Consider the following 15862-nt stretch of genomic DNA (forward strand, 5'->3'; position numbering starts at 1 on the left):
TCTAGGTTGGTCATAGCTTTTCTTCCAAGGAGCAAGTGTCTTTTAACTTCATGGCTGCAGGCACCATCTGCAGTGATTTTGGAGTCCCCCAAAATAAAGTCTGTCACTGTTTGCATTGTTTCCCCATCTATTTGCCATGAAGTGATGGGACCGGATGCCATGATCTTAGTTTTCTGAATGTTGAGTTTTAAGCCAAATTTTTCACTCTCTTCTTTCGCTTTCATCAAGAGGCTCTTTAGTTCCTCTTCGCTTTCTGCCATAAGGGTGGTGTCATCTGCATATCTGAGGTTATTGATATTTCTCCCAGCAATCTTGATTCCAGCTTGAGCTTCATCCAGACCGGCGTTTCTCATGATGTACTCTGCATATAAGTTAAATAAGCAGGGTGACAATATACAGCCTTGACGTACTCCTTTTCCTATTTGGAACCAGTCTGTTGTTCCATGTCCAGTTCTACTGTTGCTTCTTGACCTGCATACAGATTTCTCAGGAGGCAGGTCAGGTGGTCTGGTATTCCCATCTCTTTCAGAATTTTCCACAGTTTGTTATGGTCCACACATTCAAAGGCTTTGGCATAGTCAACAAAGCAGAAGTAGATGTTTTTCTGGAATTCTCTTGCTTTTTCAATGATCCAACAGATGCTGGCAATTTGATCTCTGGTTCCTCTGCCTTTTCTAAATCCAGCTTGAACATCTGGAAGTTCATGGTTCACATACTGTTGAAGCCTGGCTTGGAGAATTTTAAGCATTACTTTTAAGCTCTTAACTAGTACTCCAACTAGAATCCCAACCTGCCCCTCAGCATCTCTTCTCTGGGCTGGACTATACACTCCTTAAAGGACACAGTCAAAAGGACTGCACATTCATCTTTGGGTGAGCCCTCCTCCTCCTCTGGCTAAGCAATCAAACTGAATAAATATATTTGATGAACTTCCCAGGTGGCGCAATGGTAAAGAATCCACCTGCCAATATAGGAGGTGCGGGTTCAATCCCTAGGTCAGGAAGATCCCCTGAAGTAGGAAATGGCAACCCAACACTCCGGTATTCATGCCTGGAAAATCCCATGGACAGAGGAGCCTGGCAGGCTACCATCCATGGGGTTGTAAAGAGTCAGACATGACTGAGTGTGAACACTATGTTTAGGAAAAATTTTAAGTAATTAAAATTTGAAAATAGCTAGATTTCTCATTAAAAAGCTGTATGGCAAAAACCAGTACAATATTGTAAAGTAACTAGCCTCCAATTAAAAGTAATTAATTAATTTTTTTAAAAGCTAGATTCCAAGCTTCTGGAGAAAAATTTATAAATAAAATCATTATAGGGTTGTATTTCTTTCCGGCAATAAGCAGCAGGAGCCCAATCACACGGGCCCTCTCTGGAAAGGTCGTGGAAGCCCACCTCACTCTGTTATGACGCTGAAGCCCCTGTTGTAACTGAAACAGCAACCTCCAAACCAAGGCCTCCTGGGCTTTACTCAGTACCTAAGTACACCAAGATCTCTCTTGCCTCTGAGACTTCACACATGTCGTTCTGTCTGGAACATTCTTAGCAACACCACCAGCCCACCTGGCTCACTCCCTCTTACCCTTCAGGCCTCAGCTTAGATGCCACTCTCTCCCCGCATTGTAAGTGCCTCTTCTGGGTGCTCTCATCGAAGCCTTGCTTATACTGTCCAAGCTTTCACACATTGTAATTTTCCACCAGCTTACCTGTCTTGCCCATCAACCTATGAGTTTCCCGAGGGAAGGGAACCATTTCTTTCTTATTCACCACTGTATCCATTGTGCCTCGTCCAGTATCAAATGGTACATGGTGCCCATAAATATTTGTTAACCAGATGAGTGAATGAAAACATGAACAGCTAGAAGAGATTTAAAATAATATTGCCCAACCTTCAATTCTCTACTAGATGGCTTCAATGGAATCTTAGCTTTCTTCCCAATTCTAGAGACAGCAACAACAGAAAAGCAAATTCTAAACTTTTTCTTATAACTTCAGTGCAAGAAGAAAAACAAATTCAAACTCCTTAATTATTTAAACTATTCCAGTTGCTCAGGCTTTATTTCACTCTGCTTAATGCACTGAAAGCCAGAAATAATTAAATTAGACACAATAGTACTACAATATCAACTTCCAGATTCCGACTCAATTTTGGGCATATCCTGTGTATCAGCTGCACTGTACCATCACTTTACTGGTTTAAAACAAACAGAAAATTCTTTCTTCCGATTAAGAGAGTCAATAGTGTTTTAAGAGATTCTGTCTGGAACATTCTTACCAACACCACCAGGCCCGCCTGGCACAAAAGTTTCCAGAAGAGAAAAGAAAGAAAAGAGGGAGCGAGAGAGATTTTTACTCCATATCGGCACTAGCCAGTGTGGACTGGGCATTCAGGAAATTCACAAACATATAAACAGTTGAAAATTCTATTCTTAAAGAGCTCATCATCTAGTACAGAAGATAAGTCATTGACACAAGTAAGTGTAATGTAAGATAGGAAGAAGCAAGTGTCATATGACAGATGGAGAATGGCATATGAGAATTTGGAGGGGAAAAGTTCTTTCAGCTTGGGGTGAGAACTGGAAATCATGCATGGTATAGGTCACACTTGACCTGATCTTGCATTAGTATTTAAAATATCTATGCTCTTCAACAAATCACACTTCTTCTCAAGTACATTCAAAAGTACATTTCAATCCCTTTTCCAAAATGTTTAATATATGAGAAAAGTTAAAGAGAAGAAAAGTATGAAGCTGTTAAGAGCAGGATTTTAGACCTAGCTTCACCAGGAGCCAGTCTGTGACCTTCACAAGTTTCTTAATCTTTCTGGACCTAAGTTTTCTCATCTGTAAATTGAGCTAGCAATAAGTGATCTCTGAAATCCTTTCTGGCTCTAGCATTCAATGAGTGTCTATATTTTAATCCTTTATGCTGATTAGACTTTTGTGGTTAAATGCAATTAGTTTTACTCTGTGCTTCATGATAAATTCAGGCTTTGCAATTCTTCATTATGCACAGAGGCAGTCATGTCTTATTGCTTAGGAGACAAATGAATTGTCAATTTCATATGAAGAAAATGATTAGAGATTATGTGTCTGGAGGGGAAGAGTAACTCTCACATTCAAAAGTGAAATAATAACTTTAGAAGTTCTTAAAAAGACTATTGAAATGTTCTTTGGAGTCAGATAATTAAAGAAGGAAGACTGCATGACTAGGTTCCCAGATGCAGCAGAAATGGGCAGTTCATATCATTAAATAGATGCTATTTCATTAGTCCTGACCAGGTAAAGGGAGAGGAAGAAGAACATGCTGGTATATTTTGTCCAATTTATTAAATCCTTGGAAATGGCATTCAATCTATTGTAAGAAGAGTCTGCTAATTAGCAAGATGAGAATTTGCACCCTTCCTTCTTTATTGTTACCAGTAAACATATTTGCTTTAAATCTGAAATCTGTTAGTTGCTCAGTCATGTCCGACTGTGACCCCATGGACTATAGCTCACCAGGCTCCTCTGTCCACAGAGTTTCCTGGGCAAGAATACTGGAGTGGGTTGCCATTTCTTTCACCATGGGATCTTCCCATCCTGGGGCCTGAACCTAGGTCTCCTGCACTGCAGGCAGATTCTTTACCATCTGAGCCACCATGGAAGCCCAATTGCTTTAAAACGAAGCTCAAACAGGGTTTCCCTGGTAGCTCAGCTGGTAAAAAATCCACCTGCAATGCAGGTTTGATTCCTGGGTTGGGAAGATCCCCTGGAGAAGGGATAGGCTACCCACTCCAGTATTCTTGGGCTTCCCTGGTGGCTGAGACAGTAAAGAATCCACCTGCAATGTGGGAGACTTGGGTTTGATCCTTGGATTGGGAAGATCCCCTGGAGGCGGGCATGACAACCCATTTCAGTATTCTTGCCTGGAGAATCCCCATGGACAGAGGAGCCTGATGGGCTACAGTCCATGGGGTTGCTAAGAGCTGGACACAACTGAGCAACTAAGCACAGCATAACACCATGTTCAAACGAGTGAAATTAAATAGCCCAGGAGCAGGTAGATGGAGAATCAATTGGAAAGCCCCTATGCAGTATCACTCACCAGTGATATTTCACTTAGTGTTACTTGCTCAATCATGTCCAACTCTTTTTGACCCCAGAGACTATAGCCTGCCAGGATCCTCTGTTCATGGAATTCTTCAGGCAAGAATACTGAAGTGGGTTGCCATTCCCTTCTCCAGGGGATTTTCCTGACCCAAGAATTGAACCTGGGTCTCCTGCATTGCAGGCAGATTCTTTACCACCTGAAATAAAGTAAATAAAATAAAATAAATAAAGGGAAGCCCTGGCTATCTACCAAGTGGTACTCACAGACAAAGATGGAGTTACTCCCAGTCTTATCAAAGACTGGCCTCCAAGAAGCCAGTCTATGGGCATAAAAAAACCTCAAATCAATTTGTTATCTTTAACAGTCAGTTGCTTTGCTGAAACCTGAGAACACAGGAAAGATTCCTGAACAGTGGGATGCCTGAAGCAGCACTGAGGTTTCAGTGTCTTTCTTTTGGAGCTATAGTGTAAATAGTCTTTTCTCTGATCCATGGAATGAAAACAAGTCCAAAGCAAGAGGAAGTACTCAGCTTAGGAACACCCCGGGCCTTGGCTCCGTGTTCATCCAAGCCCAGGCACTGGTTTGGCTGCCCCGCAATGGCTTTGGCAGTTGAAGCCACCATGGCCGAGGGAGTAGAGCCCAGCAGTAAACACAGTCTGGGGATTTGCTGAAAAAGGACCAGTACGCCGTAGGACTTGAGTTGTTTAGAACTGACTTTGCCCACAAAGAAAGAAAAGAAAGCTAATGTGGGAAACAGGATCAGAGAGGTCACCCAAGGTCACAGAAAGAGTGAATGACAGACAGTGGCTTCAAATGCATTGTCCCGCCTTCTTACTTGGTTCACTGGATAAACAAGGACAGGGATTTTATTTAACTTGGAAGAGAGAGTGGCATGGTGACATTTGGAGTCACACAGACCTGACTGAATCGCAGTGAGCTGTGTGGGGAAAGGAGGGGATTGCACTTAAAGTGCCTGGAACCCAGGTGACAGACAACAACATTAGCTTCCTTTTCTTACCACCACCCCGATCTACCTGTCCAGTGGCAAATCTTACCAAGTGGTTTCCATTTTCACTACAAGGTTCAAGAACAGTCTTTCTTGACAATATAAGAGCACATGTCAAAGACAACCCATATTTACTAAACAGTGATATATTATTTTTTAAGCTTTTCATCCATTTGTAACAAATACTGATTATACCTGCTTACCTGCTTTTAGCTTACTCTGAACTAAGCACAGGTCCAAGTGTTGTTCTAGAATTAATCCTCAAAATGAGCATACAGGGCAGAGAGTATTATGCTATTTTTCATGTAAGGACTGTAGTCACGAAGGTTAAACAACTTACCTAAGGTCACTCCGTCAGTGACAGAGCCAGGACTGAAGCAGAGGGTGCAGTGCCAAAGCCCTAGCCTGTTGTTGCTGCCTCTACAAGGCTGCCTCCCAACAGGCACATGTTGTTCTTTATAAGTACACAGAAAGCAGACTGAAGACATTATTAATACCAGCCAGAATCAACAGAAACAAAAACACCTAAGCTCACTTATTATTAACTTTAGAGACTAATTAAAATTTATCCTGGGGAAAGGCTATTTCAGAGTCATTACAAATCCTCAACAAAAGAGTAAATGAATTGGCCTGTAGCTGATGTGTCCCCATTTTCACCAGTTGCTGATGTTTCCACGAATGAGCCTCAAAAGAAACCACAGTTCAGTGAATCACACGTTATCATACATATTGTCATTCATTCAATAAAAATGCTTCCAATGTGAACAGAGTCCTGTGAAAGGCATGCCAACACATGTAGGGAACGAAAGCAAACAGGAAAATGACTTTGTCCAAAATACTGAGAAATCTGTGATAATTACTATAGCCACTATGATAAACGAAATAAAATATCACTATTTCACTATAATTTTTTATTCAGTTCAGCACACCAAATATTTCCCAATGAAGAAATTGAAGAGGAATGTTATTCTATTTAAGAAAGCAAACTACAAGCACCCTTACACACTTTAGAAGGACCATTTAAATATTATAATAGATATCTTGGTTATTAATAGTTATTCAATATTAATATTATGGTTGTTCCCAAGTGTCCATCAAACGATGAATGGAAGAAGATGTAGTGTATACACACAAACACACACACAATGGAATATTCCGTTCAGTCGCTTGGTCGTGTCCACCTCTTTGTGACCTCGTGGACTGCAGCAGGCCAGGCTTCCCTGTCCATCACCAACTCCTGGAGCTTGCTCAAACTCATGTCCATCGAGTCCGTGATGCCATCCAGCCATCTCATCCTCTGTCATTCTTTTCTCCTCCTGCCTTCAATCTTTCCCAGCATCAGGGTCTTTTCCAATGAGTCACTTCTTCACATCAGGTGACCAAAGGATTGGAGTTTCAGCTTCAGCATCAGTCCTTTAAATGAATATTCAGGTCTGATTTCCTTTAGACCTGGATGGACTGGTTGGATCTCTTTGCTGTCAAAGGACTCTCAAGAGTCTTCTCCAACACCACAGTTCAAAAGCATCAATTCTTCAGCATTCAGCTTTCTTTATAATCCAACTCTCACATCCATACATGACTACTGGAAAAACCATAGCTTTGACTAGATGGACCTGTGTTGGCAAAGTAATGTCTCTACTTTTGAATATGCTATCTAGGTTGGTCATAGCTTTTCTTCCAAGGAGCAAGCGTCTTTTAATTTCATGGCTACGGTCACCATCTGAGGTGATTTTGGAGCCCAAGAAAATAAAGTCTGTCACTTTCTCCATTGTATTCCCATCTATTTGCCATGGAGTGATGGGACTAGATGCCATGACCTTAGTTTTCTGAATGTTGAGTTTTAAGCCAACTTTTCACTCTCCTCTTTCACTTTCATCAAGAGGCTCTTTAGTTCCTCTTCACTTTTTGCCATAAGGGTGATGTCATCTGTATATCTGAGGTTATTAATATTTCTCCTGGCTTGGGCTTCATCCAGCCTGGCATTTGGCATGATGTACTCATTTCATATAAGTTAAATAAGCAGGGTGACAATATACAGCCTTGATGTTGGCAATTTGATCTCTGGTTCCTCTGCCTTTTCTAAATCCAGCTTGAACATCTGGAAGTTCATGGTTCACATACTGTTGAAGCCTGGCTTGGAGAATTTTGACATTACTTTGCTAGCATGTGAGTGCAATTGTGCAAAAGTTCAAACATTCTTTGGCATTGCCTTTGGGAATGGAATGAAAACTGACCTTTTCCAGTCCTGTGGTCACTGCTGAGCTTTCCAAAATTGCTGGCATATTGAGTGCAGCACTTTCACAGCATCATCTTTTAGGATTTGAAACAGCTCAACTGGAATTCCATCACCTCCACTAGCTTTGTTCATAGTGATGCTTCTTAAGGCCCACTGGACTTTGCATTCCAGGATGTCTGGCTCTAGGTGAGTGATCACACCATCATGGTTATCTTGGTCATGAAGATCTTTTTTGTATAGTTCTTCTGTGTATTCTTGCCACCTCTTCTTAATATCTTCTGCTTCTATTAGGTCCATACCATTTCTGTCCTTTATTGTGCCCATATTTGCATGAAATATTCCCTTGGTATCTTTAATTTTCTTGAAGAGACCTCTAGTCTTTCCCATTCTATTGTTTTCCTCTATTTCTTTGCATTGTTCACTTAGGAAGGCTTTCTTATCTCTTCCTGCTATTCTTTGGAACTCTGCATTCAAAAGGATATATATTATCCTTTTCTCCTTTGCCTTTAGCTTCTCTTCTTTTCTCAGCTATTTGTAAGATCTCCTCAGATAACCATTTCTTTTTCTTTGGGATGGTCGTAATATTCAATGGAATATTACTCAGCCACAAAAAGAATGATATAGTGCCATTTGCAGCAATGTGAATGGACCTAGAGATTATCATACTAAGCGAAGTTCGAGAAAGACAAATACCGTGGTATCACACAAAATCTAAAAAGAAAGTGCAAAAGAATTTATTTATAAAACAGAAAGACTCACAGACATAGAAAAAACATCTATGGTTACCAAAGGGTAAGAGGAGGAGGGCAGGAGGAGAAGGGGATGACAGAGGATGTGATGGTTGGATGGTATTACTGACTCTATGGACATGAGTTTGAGTGAACTCTGGGAGCTGGTGATGGACAGGGAAGCCTGGCATGCTGCAGTCCATGGGATTGCAAAGAGTCAAATACAACTGAGGGACTGAACTGACTGACTGACTTAAGAGGAGGAAGGGATAAATTGGGAGTATGGGATTAACAGATGCACATTATCAAATATAAAATAAACAACAAAGTTTTTTTGTATAGCACAGGGAACTATATTCAATATCTTGTAATAAACTACAGTGGAAAAGAATAAAAAAAAGAATATAGATATATACATGTGTATGTATAACCAAATCACCTTGCTATACATCTGAAGCTAACACAATATTGTAAATTAATTATACTTTAATTTTTTTAAAAATGGGAAAAAATATTACAGCTGTCTTGCCAGGCCATCCCTCTTTATCTGGAACTTCTCTTTTACCCCATACCCCCAGAGGAGGATTAGATGGCCATTCCTCTGGCTATGGCCAATTGGATCTACACATGGACTCAGCAGAGCCAACTGAATTCTCCTTCCCTTGGGAATTTGATGTAATGACACAGTGGCCATATTTAGGTATTGCTGGTGTTGGGCCAATGATGGAACCAACAGGTGAGAAAACAAAGAATCTAAAGTAGAAGAAAAGAGCAGATGCCCACAGAGGTTCTGGGACAGGTGATCGACCCCAAAGAATTCCTAGCTGCATAATTTCAGTTCCTATGTGACCTGCCTGAGGAAACAGAGACCTCAGACTCATAATTTTAAAAATAATTATATTAATGGCATTGCCTAAAGAAAGCAAGGAACTGTTCTCATATTGTCATGTGGTCAGCAAGGACAAAGGCCCTAAAGATGCTCAGGTAGATGGGAGACTTAGGTTACTCTGCTTCGATGGGGAAGTCAGGACTTGAGGTGACAAGTTAGCACATCTTAAAAGGGCTATTACAATGTTTGTTATTAAAATAATACAGATCTATCATTGTGTTGTGAGTTTCAGTTTCCTTCTCTACTGACATTGAGGACTTATTATGAATGGGTTGATTTATCTGTCTTGGTTATTAGTCCTTACATGTTCGATAAGAACATCTCTTGTAGCCTTCTGTTACTTACATTGCAACTTTAGTTTGGGTTCTCACAGAATCAGACCTGAGACAAAGATTTGATTGCAAGTGGTTTGGGAGGTGATTCCAAGAAGCACTGGCAGGGGAGTGGAAAATCAAAACAAGGAAAAGAAGAAGCCAATACAAGGTGTGTTAACGAGAAGGTGACTTCTGTGGACTGCTGGGGTGCAATCCCACTGGGGAACTAGGAGACGATGCAGAACATGCTTCAGAGTTGTCCTAACAGTGAGAAGCTGAGGTATTTATTTATCCACCAACTCTCATGTGACATTGTTTAAGGCTCATTTGCAGACAGTGTCAAGTTCTCAACACTCTGTCCTATGTCCAGGGATAACCCTCGGGTAAGCTTACAGTAAGAAGCTATCAGCATGTAAGAACCAGTGAGTGCCAGGGGATATGGGAAGGGTACCCAGAGAGTATCTGCTCTAACTTACAGGGGGCAAGTTAGAGGGAGTTCCTCTTCTTTGCAACCAAGCTGTCTCTTACTAGAAAAGTCCCACTAGGAAAGCTTTTGATAGCAGAGTTTAATTCATGGTGTTTCTTTAAAGAAAGAAATCTTCATTTCAAAAAAAATGTACCTTTCATTCAAATTGGCCTCCCCCTTTTAAGCCACCACTGAATTAGTGTTATTTTATTGCATTAGTAAAAGTTGATTCTACACATTGTAAAAATTTCAATAAAAAGTTATAGGAAGGGAACAGAAATTGGACTTAAATCTAATGGCCCTGACAGTTGCCTTCACTAGCAAAGTCTCCTTGCATTAATTATTTATAGGCTATGACAGTGGTGTGTCATGAATGAAGATAGCTAGCTGTACAAGTCATCCATCACCCACACTAAGAATTAATGACAACTCAAGACCAGACAGAGACGGCCAGACACGTGATACACAAAGTCTCTTAATATTTACCACAAAAAATAGCAAGAGGGATAGAAGTCAATGAGAAATAAAGTTTATTTTCCTGTACTGAAAAATGGAACTAACTCAAAAGGCCAAGGCTCAAACGTCGATAATTTATCATTTTACCTCAGCATTACTCTTGTTACTACAATGCAAGTCGTCACTTAATACTGCTATGTATTATTAAAGTAGCATGTTAACCCAGCTATTGTACCAAGTGATAAATTTGTTTGTAAGTTTATAGAATAATGACATAATTCAAGACCATGCAGAATGAAGAATTACCAGGATGTGGCCCACTATTTGAAATGAAGGGCCCAATACTATGTTTTCTGATTGAATGAATTAATGAGACATACTACCTTTCAATGGAGAAGGTGATGGCACCCCACTCCAGTACTCTTGCCTGGAAAATCCCATGGACGGAGGAGCCTGCTAGGCTACAGTCCATGGGGCCACTAAGAGTCGGACACGACTGAGCGACTTCACTTTCACTTTTCACTTTCATGCATTGGAGGAGGAAATGGCAACCCACTCCAGTGTTCTTGCCTGGAGAATCCCAGGGACAGAGGAGTCTGGTGGGCTTCCGTCTATGGGGTTGCACAGAGTCGGACACGACTGATGCGACTTAGCAGCCGCAGCAACTACCTTTCAATCTAGGGAATTTCAGTTGTAACAAAGAAAAACAAGGCTAAAAAATGACTCCTTTATAACGTTTTTTTAAACCAATTATATCACACTATTTTAATTCACTCATCTATTCTTGCCTGCAGAATCCCAGGGACGGAGGAGCCTGGTAGGCTACTGTCTATGGGGTCGCACAGAGTCGGACACTGAAGCGACTTAGCAGTAGCAGCAACAGAATCCTCAAGCCTCTGTGGATTGAAATGGACCTCAGAGTACAGTTGGGAACAGTGGATAAAGTGCTAGGTAGAAATTTAGGTGTTGGAATAAACTCTGCCTCTAATTTTATGTTTCATCTTAGATTATCACTTCCTGTCTCTGTTATACTAATTGAGCTCTATTGATCCTGCCACTTCCGTTATGCCAAGTTGTGTGTCATCAATTCAACCCTTCACATCATTGTCTCTTAGAAGAGTCAGGCATCATATGTTACAGTGACGATCAAGATACAGAAAGGCTGACTGTTCAAATGTTAAGCACTAACTACCAAACCCTTAGGGCTTCCCAGGCCTGGGAAGCCCTAAGGGTAAAGAATCTGCCTGCCAATACAGGAGACGCAGGAGACATGAATTCGACCCCCGGGCCAAGAAGATCCCCTGGCGAAGGAAATGGCAACCTACTCCAGTGTTCTTGCCTGGGAAATCCCATGAACAGAGGAACCTGGCAGGCCACAGTCCATGGGGTTGCAAAAGAGTTGGACGTGACTTAGCAACTAAACCACCACCACCACCACCAAACCCTGAAGATAAGGAAGTTCCCTCCAGCTCTTGCTTTGTTGGGTGATGGGCAATGGCCTGCAGTGAGGCTCCGAAGTCAATGGAGGCTGAGGAGTCACCTAGATGGTCTTTTGGCAGGGAGGACTCCAGGAGGGAGAGCTTTCTGGTAGTAGCTTATGCCTCATGTCATGCTAGTTAGCCTCAAGGCTTCAAGTAACGGCTCCCAAACTGGGCAATGGGATGCTCTAGCTAAGTCAGTACATCAATACTTTTTGAATAGCGTGATAGCCAGATTTCTGATAGCCAGAAATCACTATACTCAATCGTTAAGCAGGTTCTCTCTTTTTCTGAAAGCCAAATCTTCAACTCACCTCTGGGACCCTGCAGTGACAGGGGGAATAAGGAATGGGGAAGACCACATCTTGAGACTCTCTTACAAAATTAAAACCTTTATGATGACAGAGTTTGAGACTTAAAGACAGTCAATATTCTCTACGTACCATACTGGAAAATTTTGTCTATGGGCAGAACTGCAGATCTGAAATATACACGCCATAATTTAAAGAAAAGTGAGTACATTTTAGAGCACTTTTAGATTCACAGCAAAATTGAGCAGAAGGTATATAGAAAAGGGTTTGACTTTTGCTTTTAATATTATATCCTAAAATCTTGCTAAAATTGATTATTAGTTCTGCTGCTGCTTCTAGTTTTTCTTAATTCTTTCTACACTACAATTATATCACCTATAATCAAAGATCATTTTATTCCTTCCTTCCCAATCTGTATACCTTTTATTTCCTTCACTTGTCTTCGTGCATTAGCTAGGATTTCCAATATGATGTTGACAAAGATGGGGACATCAAGTGTTGTTCCTAATCTTAGGGTAAAAGCTTCAATTAAGTGTGAATTATCATACTTACATACATACATACAATAATGTACATACATATAATTACTCATACTTCATTAAGTATGATGTAACCTGTAGAGTTTTGGTAGATGCTTTTTATCAAGTTGAGGAAGTTCCCCTCTATTCCTAGTTTGTTGAAACTTTTTATCATGAATGAGTGTTGGATATCATTAAATGATTTTTTTGCATCTATTGAAATGATCATGTGGTTTTTCTTCTTTAGCCTGTTAATGTGATGGACTATATTAACTGACTTTTGAATGCTGAAGCAGCCTTCCACACTCACTGGTTGAGCTGCATGTTGGATTCAATTTGCTAGTATCTTGTTGAGGGTCTATGTATCTGTATTCATAAGATATTGGTTTGTAATTTTCTTTTCTTGTAATGTCTTTGTCTGGTTTTGGTATTGGATAATCCTGTCCTCATACAAAGAGTTAAGAAATATTCTGCTCTGAAAAAGACTCTAGAGAATTGGCATAATTTCTTCTGTAAATGTTTGGAAGAATTCACCAGGGAATCCATCTGGGCCTGGTACTTTCTGTTTTGGAAGGTTTTTAATTATGAGTTCAATTTCTTTAACAGAAACCTTCAGATCATTTCTAAGTTTAGCAGATTATGTCTTTTAAGGAATTGGTCCATTTCATCCCAGTTATCGAATTTGTGGGCACAGAGTAATTCATAGAGTCTTCTATTATCCTTTTCATGGCCATGGGATCTGTAATGACGCTGCCTCTTTCATTTTTAATATTAGTAATTTGTAATCTCTTCTTAGTCTAAGGGATAATTGATTTATTATATTTCAGAGAACAAACTTTTGTTTTTTTTAGATTTTTCCCTATTAATTTTTTAAAAATTTTATTGATTTATCTAATTTTTATGATTTCTTTTATTCTTACTGGATTTAATTTGATCTGCTTTTCTAATTTCTTAAAGTAGAATTCAGATTATTTAATTTTTAAAAATTTTTATTGAAATAGCTTATTTACAGTGTTCTGTTTCAGGTATACAATAACGTGATCTAGTTATACACACTGCTACTACTGCTAAGTCACTTCAGTCATGTCCGACTCTGTGCGACCCCATAGACGGCAGCCCACCAGGCTCCCTTGTCCCTGGGATTCTCCAGGCAAGAACACTGGAGTGGGTTGCCATTTCCTTCTCCAGTGCATGAAAGTGAAAAGTCAAAGTGAAATCGCTCAGTTGTATCTGACTCTTAGCGAGCCCATGGACTGCAGCCTACCAGGCTCTTCTGCCCATGGGATTTTCCAGGCAAGAGTACTGGAGTGGGGTGCCATTGCCTTCTCCAAGTTATACACACACACACACATATATATAAAACTGAAAGAATATATATATATATATATATTCTTTTTTACATTGTCTTTTTCATTAAAGGTTATTACAAGATATTGAGTATACTTCCCCATGCTATACAGTAAGTCCTTGTTGGTTATATATTTTATATATACTAGTGTGTGTATTTTAATCCCCAAACTCCAAATTTATCCCTCCCATCATCCTTTCCCCTTTGGTACCTATAAGTTGTTTTCTATGAGTCTACTTCTGTTCTGTAAATAAGTTCACTGGTACTGTTTTAGATTCCACATGGTAGTGATATCATATGATACAGATGGGGAAACAGTGGAAACAGTGTCAGACTTTATTTTTCTGGGCTCCAAAATCACTGCAGATGGTGACTGCAGCCATGAAATTAAAAGACCCTTACTCCTTGGAAGGAAAGTTATGACACACCTAGATAGCATATTGAAAAGCAGAGGCATTACTTTGCCAACAAAGGTCTGTCTAGTCAAGGCTATGGTTTCCCAGTGGTCATGTATGGATGTGAGAGTTGGACTGTGAAGAAAGCTGAGCGCCGAAGAATTGATGCTTTTGAACTGTGGTGTTGGGGAAGACTCTTGAGAGTCCCTTGGACTGCAAGGAGATCCAACCAGTCCATTCTGAAGGAGATTAGCCCTGGGATTTCTTTGGAAGGAATGATGCTAAAGCTGAAACTCCAGTTTCAACTTTGGCCACCTCATGAGAAGAGCTGACTCATTGGAAAAGACTCTGATGCTAGGAGGGATTGAGGGCAGGAGGAGAAGGGGACGACAGAGGATGAGATGGCTGGATGGCATCACTGACTCGATGGATGTGAGTCTGAGTGAACTCTGGGAGTTGGTGATGGACAGGGAGGCCTGGTGTGCTGTGATTCATGGGGTTGCAAAGAGTCGGACACAACTGAGCGACTGAACTGAACTGAAGCCTTTTTTTCTTTATGTAAATCCAAATTTCTAACCTACATAATTTTTTTTTTCTCTAGAGAACTTCTTTTAACATTTTTTACAAGGCATGTATACTTCCTCAATTTTTGCTTGTCAGACAAAAACTACTTATCCTTTATCTTTGAAGGATAATGTCACAGAATACAGAATTCTAGGTGGGTGGTTTTTTCCTCTTAAAATCTCAATATTCCACTCCATCCTCTTCTTGCTTACATGGTTTCTGAGAAGTTGGATATAATTCTTATCCTTACCCCTCTACAGGTTAAGGCTTTTCTCCCTCCCTGGCTTGTTTCAGACTTTCCGTTTGATTTTCTGAAATCTGAATATAATCTATTTAGGTATTGGGTGTTTTTTGGATGTTTTCTGTTTTTTATTTATCCTGCTTGATATTCTCTGAATTTTCTGAAACAACGATTTGGTAACTGATATAAATTTGGGCAAGTTCTCAGTCATTACTGCTTCAAATATAGCTTCTGTTCCTTTCTTTCTTTCTTCTTCTGGCATTCCCATTACACATATATTTCACCTTTTAGAATTGTCCCACAGTTTTTAAATACTGTGTTCTCATTTTTTTGCAGTCTCTTTTATCTTTACTTTTCAGGTTTGAAAGTTTATACTGAGATATTCTCACACTGTTTTTCTCTAAAGAACTTCTTTTAACATTTCTTACAAGGCATGTACACCCCCTCAATTTTTGTTTGTCATGATGGTGTGATTACTCACCTAGAACCAGACATCCTGGAATGCGAAGTCAAGTGGGCCTTATGAAGCACGACTATGAACAAAGCCAGTGGAGGCGATGGAATTCCAGTTGAGCTATTTCAAATCCCAAAAGATGATGCTTTTAAAGTGCTGCACTCAATATGCCAGCAAATTTTGAAAACTCAGCAGTGGCCACAGGACTGGAAAAGGTCAGTTTTCATTCCAATCCCAAAGAAAGGCAATGCCAAAGAACGCTCAAACTACCACACAATTGCCCTCATCTCACATGTTAGCAAAGTAATGCTCAAAATTCTCCAAGCCAGGCTTCCACAGTACATGAACCTCCAGATGTTCAAGT

General features: G+C 40.2%; 1 protein-coding gene across 1 annotated transcript in view; it reads right to left on the bottom strand.

The window, feature by feature from the left end:
- The window catches only part of LOC105003520 (disks large-associated protein 1-like), a 116236-nt gene that overhangs the window by 18337 nt on the left and 82037 nt on the right, over positions 1-15862 (bottom strand). Inside the window, 1 exon segment of the mRNA XM_010860734.1 lies at positions 4620-4835. Coding sequence (XP_010859036.1) covers positions 4620-4835 — 216 coding nt within the window.

This window comes from Bison bison, unplaced genomic scaffold (genome assembly GCF_000754665.1).
Source record: "Bison bison bison isolate TAMUID 2011002044 unplaced genomic scaffold, Bison_UMD1.0 scf7180017864469, whole genome shotgun sequence".
NCBI classification, from domain to species: domain Eukaryota; kingdom Metazoa; phylum Chordata; class Mammalia; order Artiodactyla; family Bovidae; genus Bison; species Bison bison.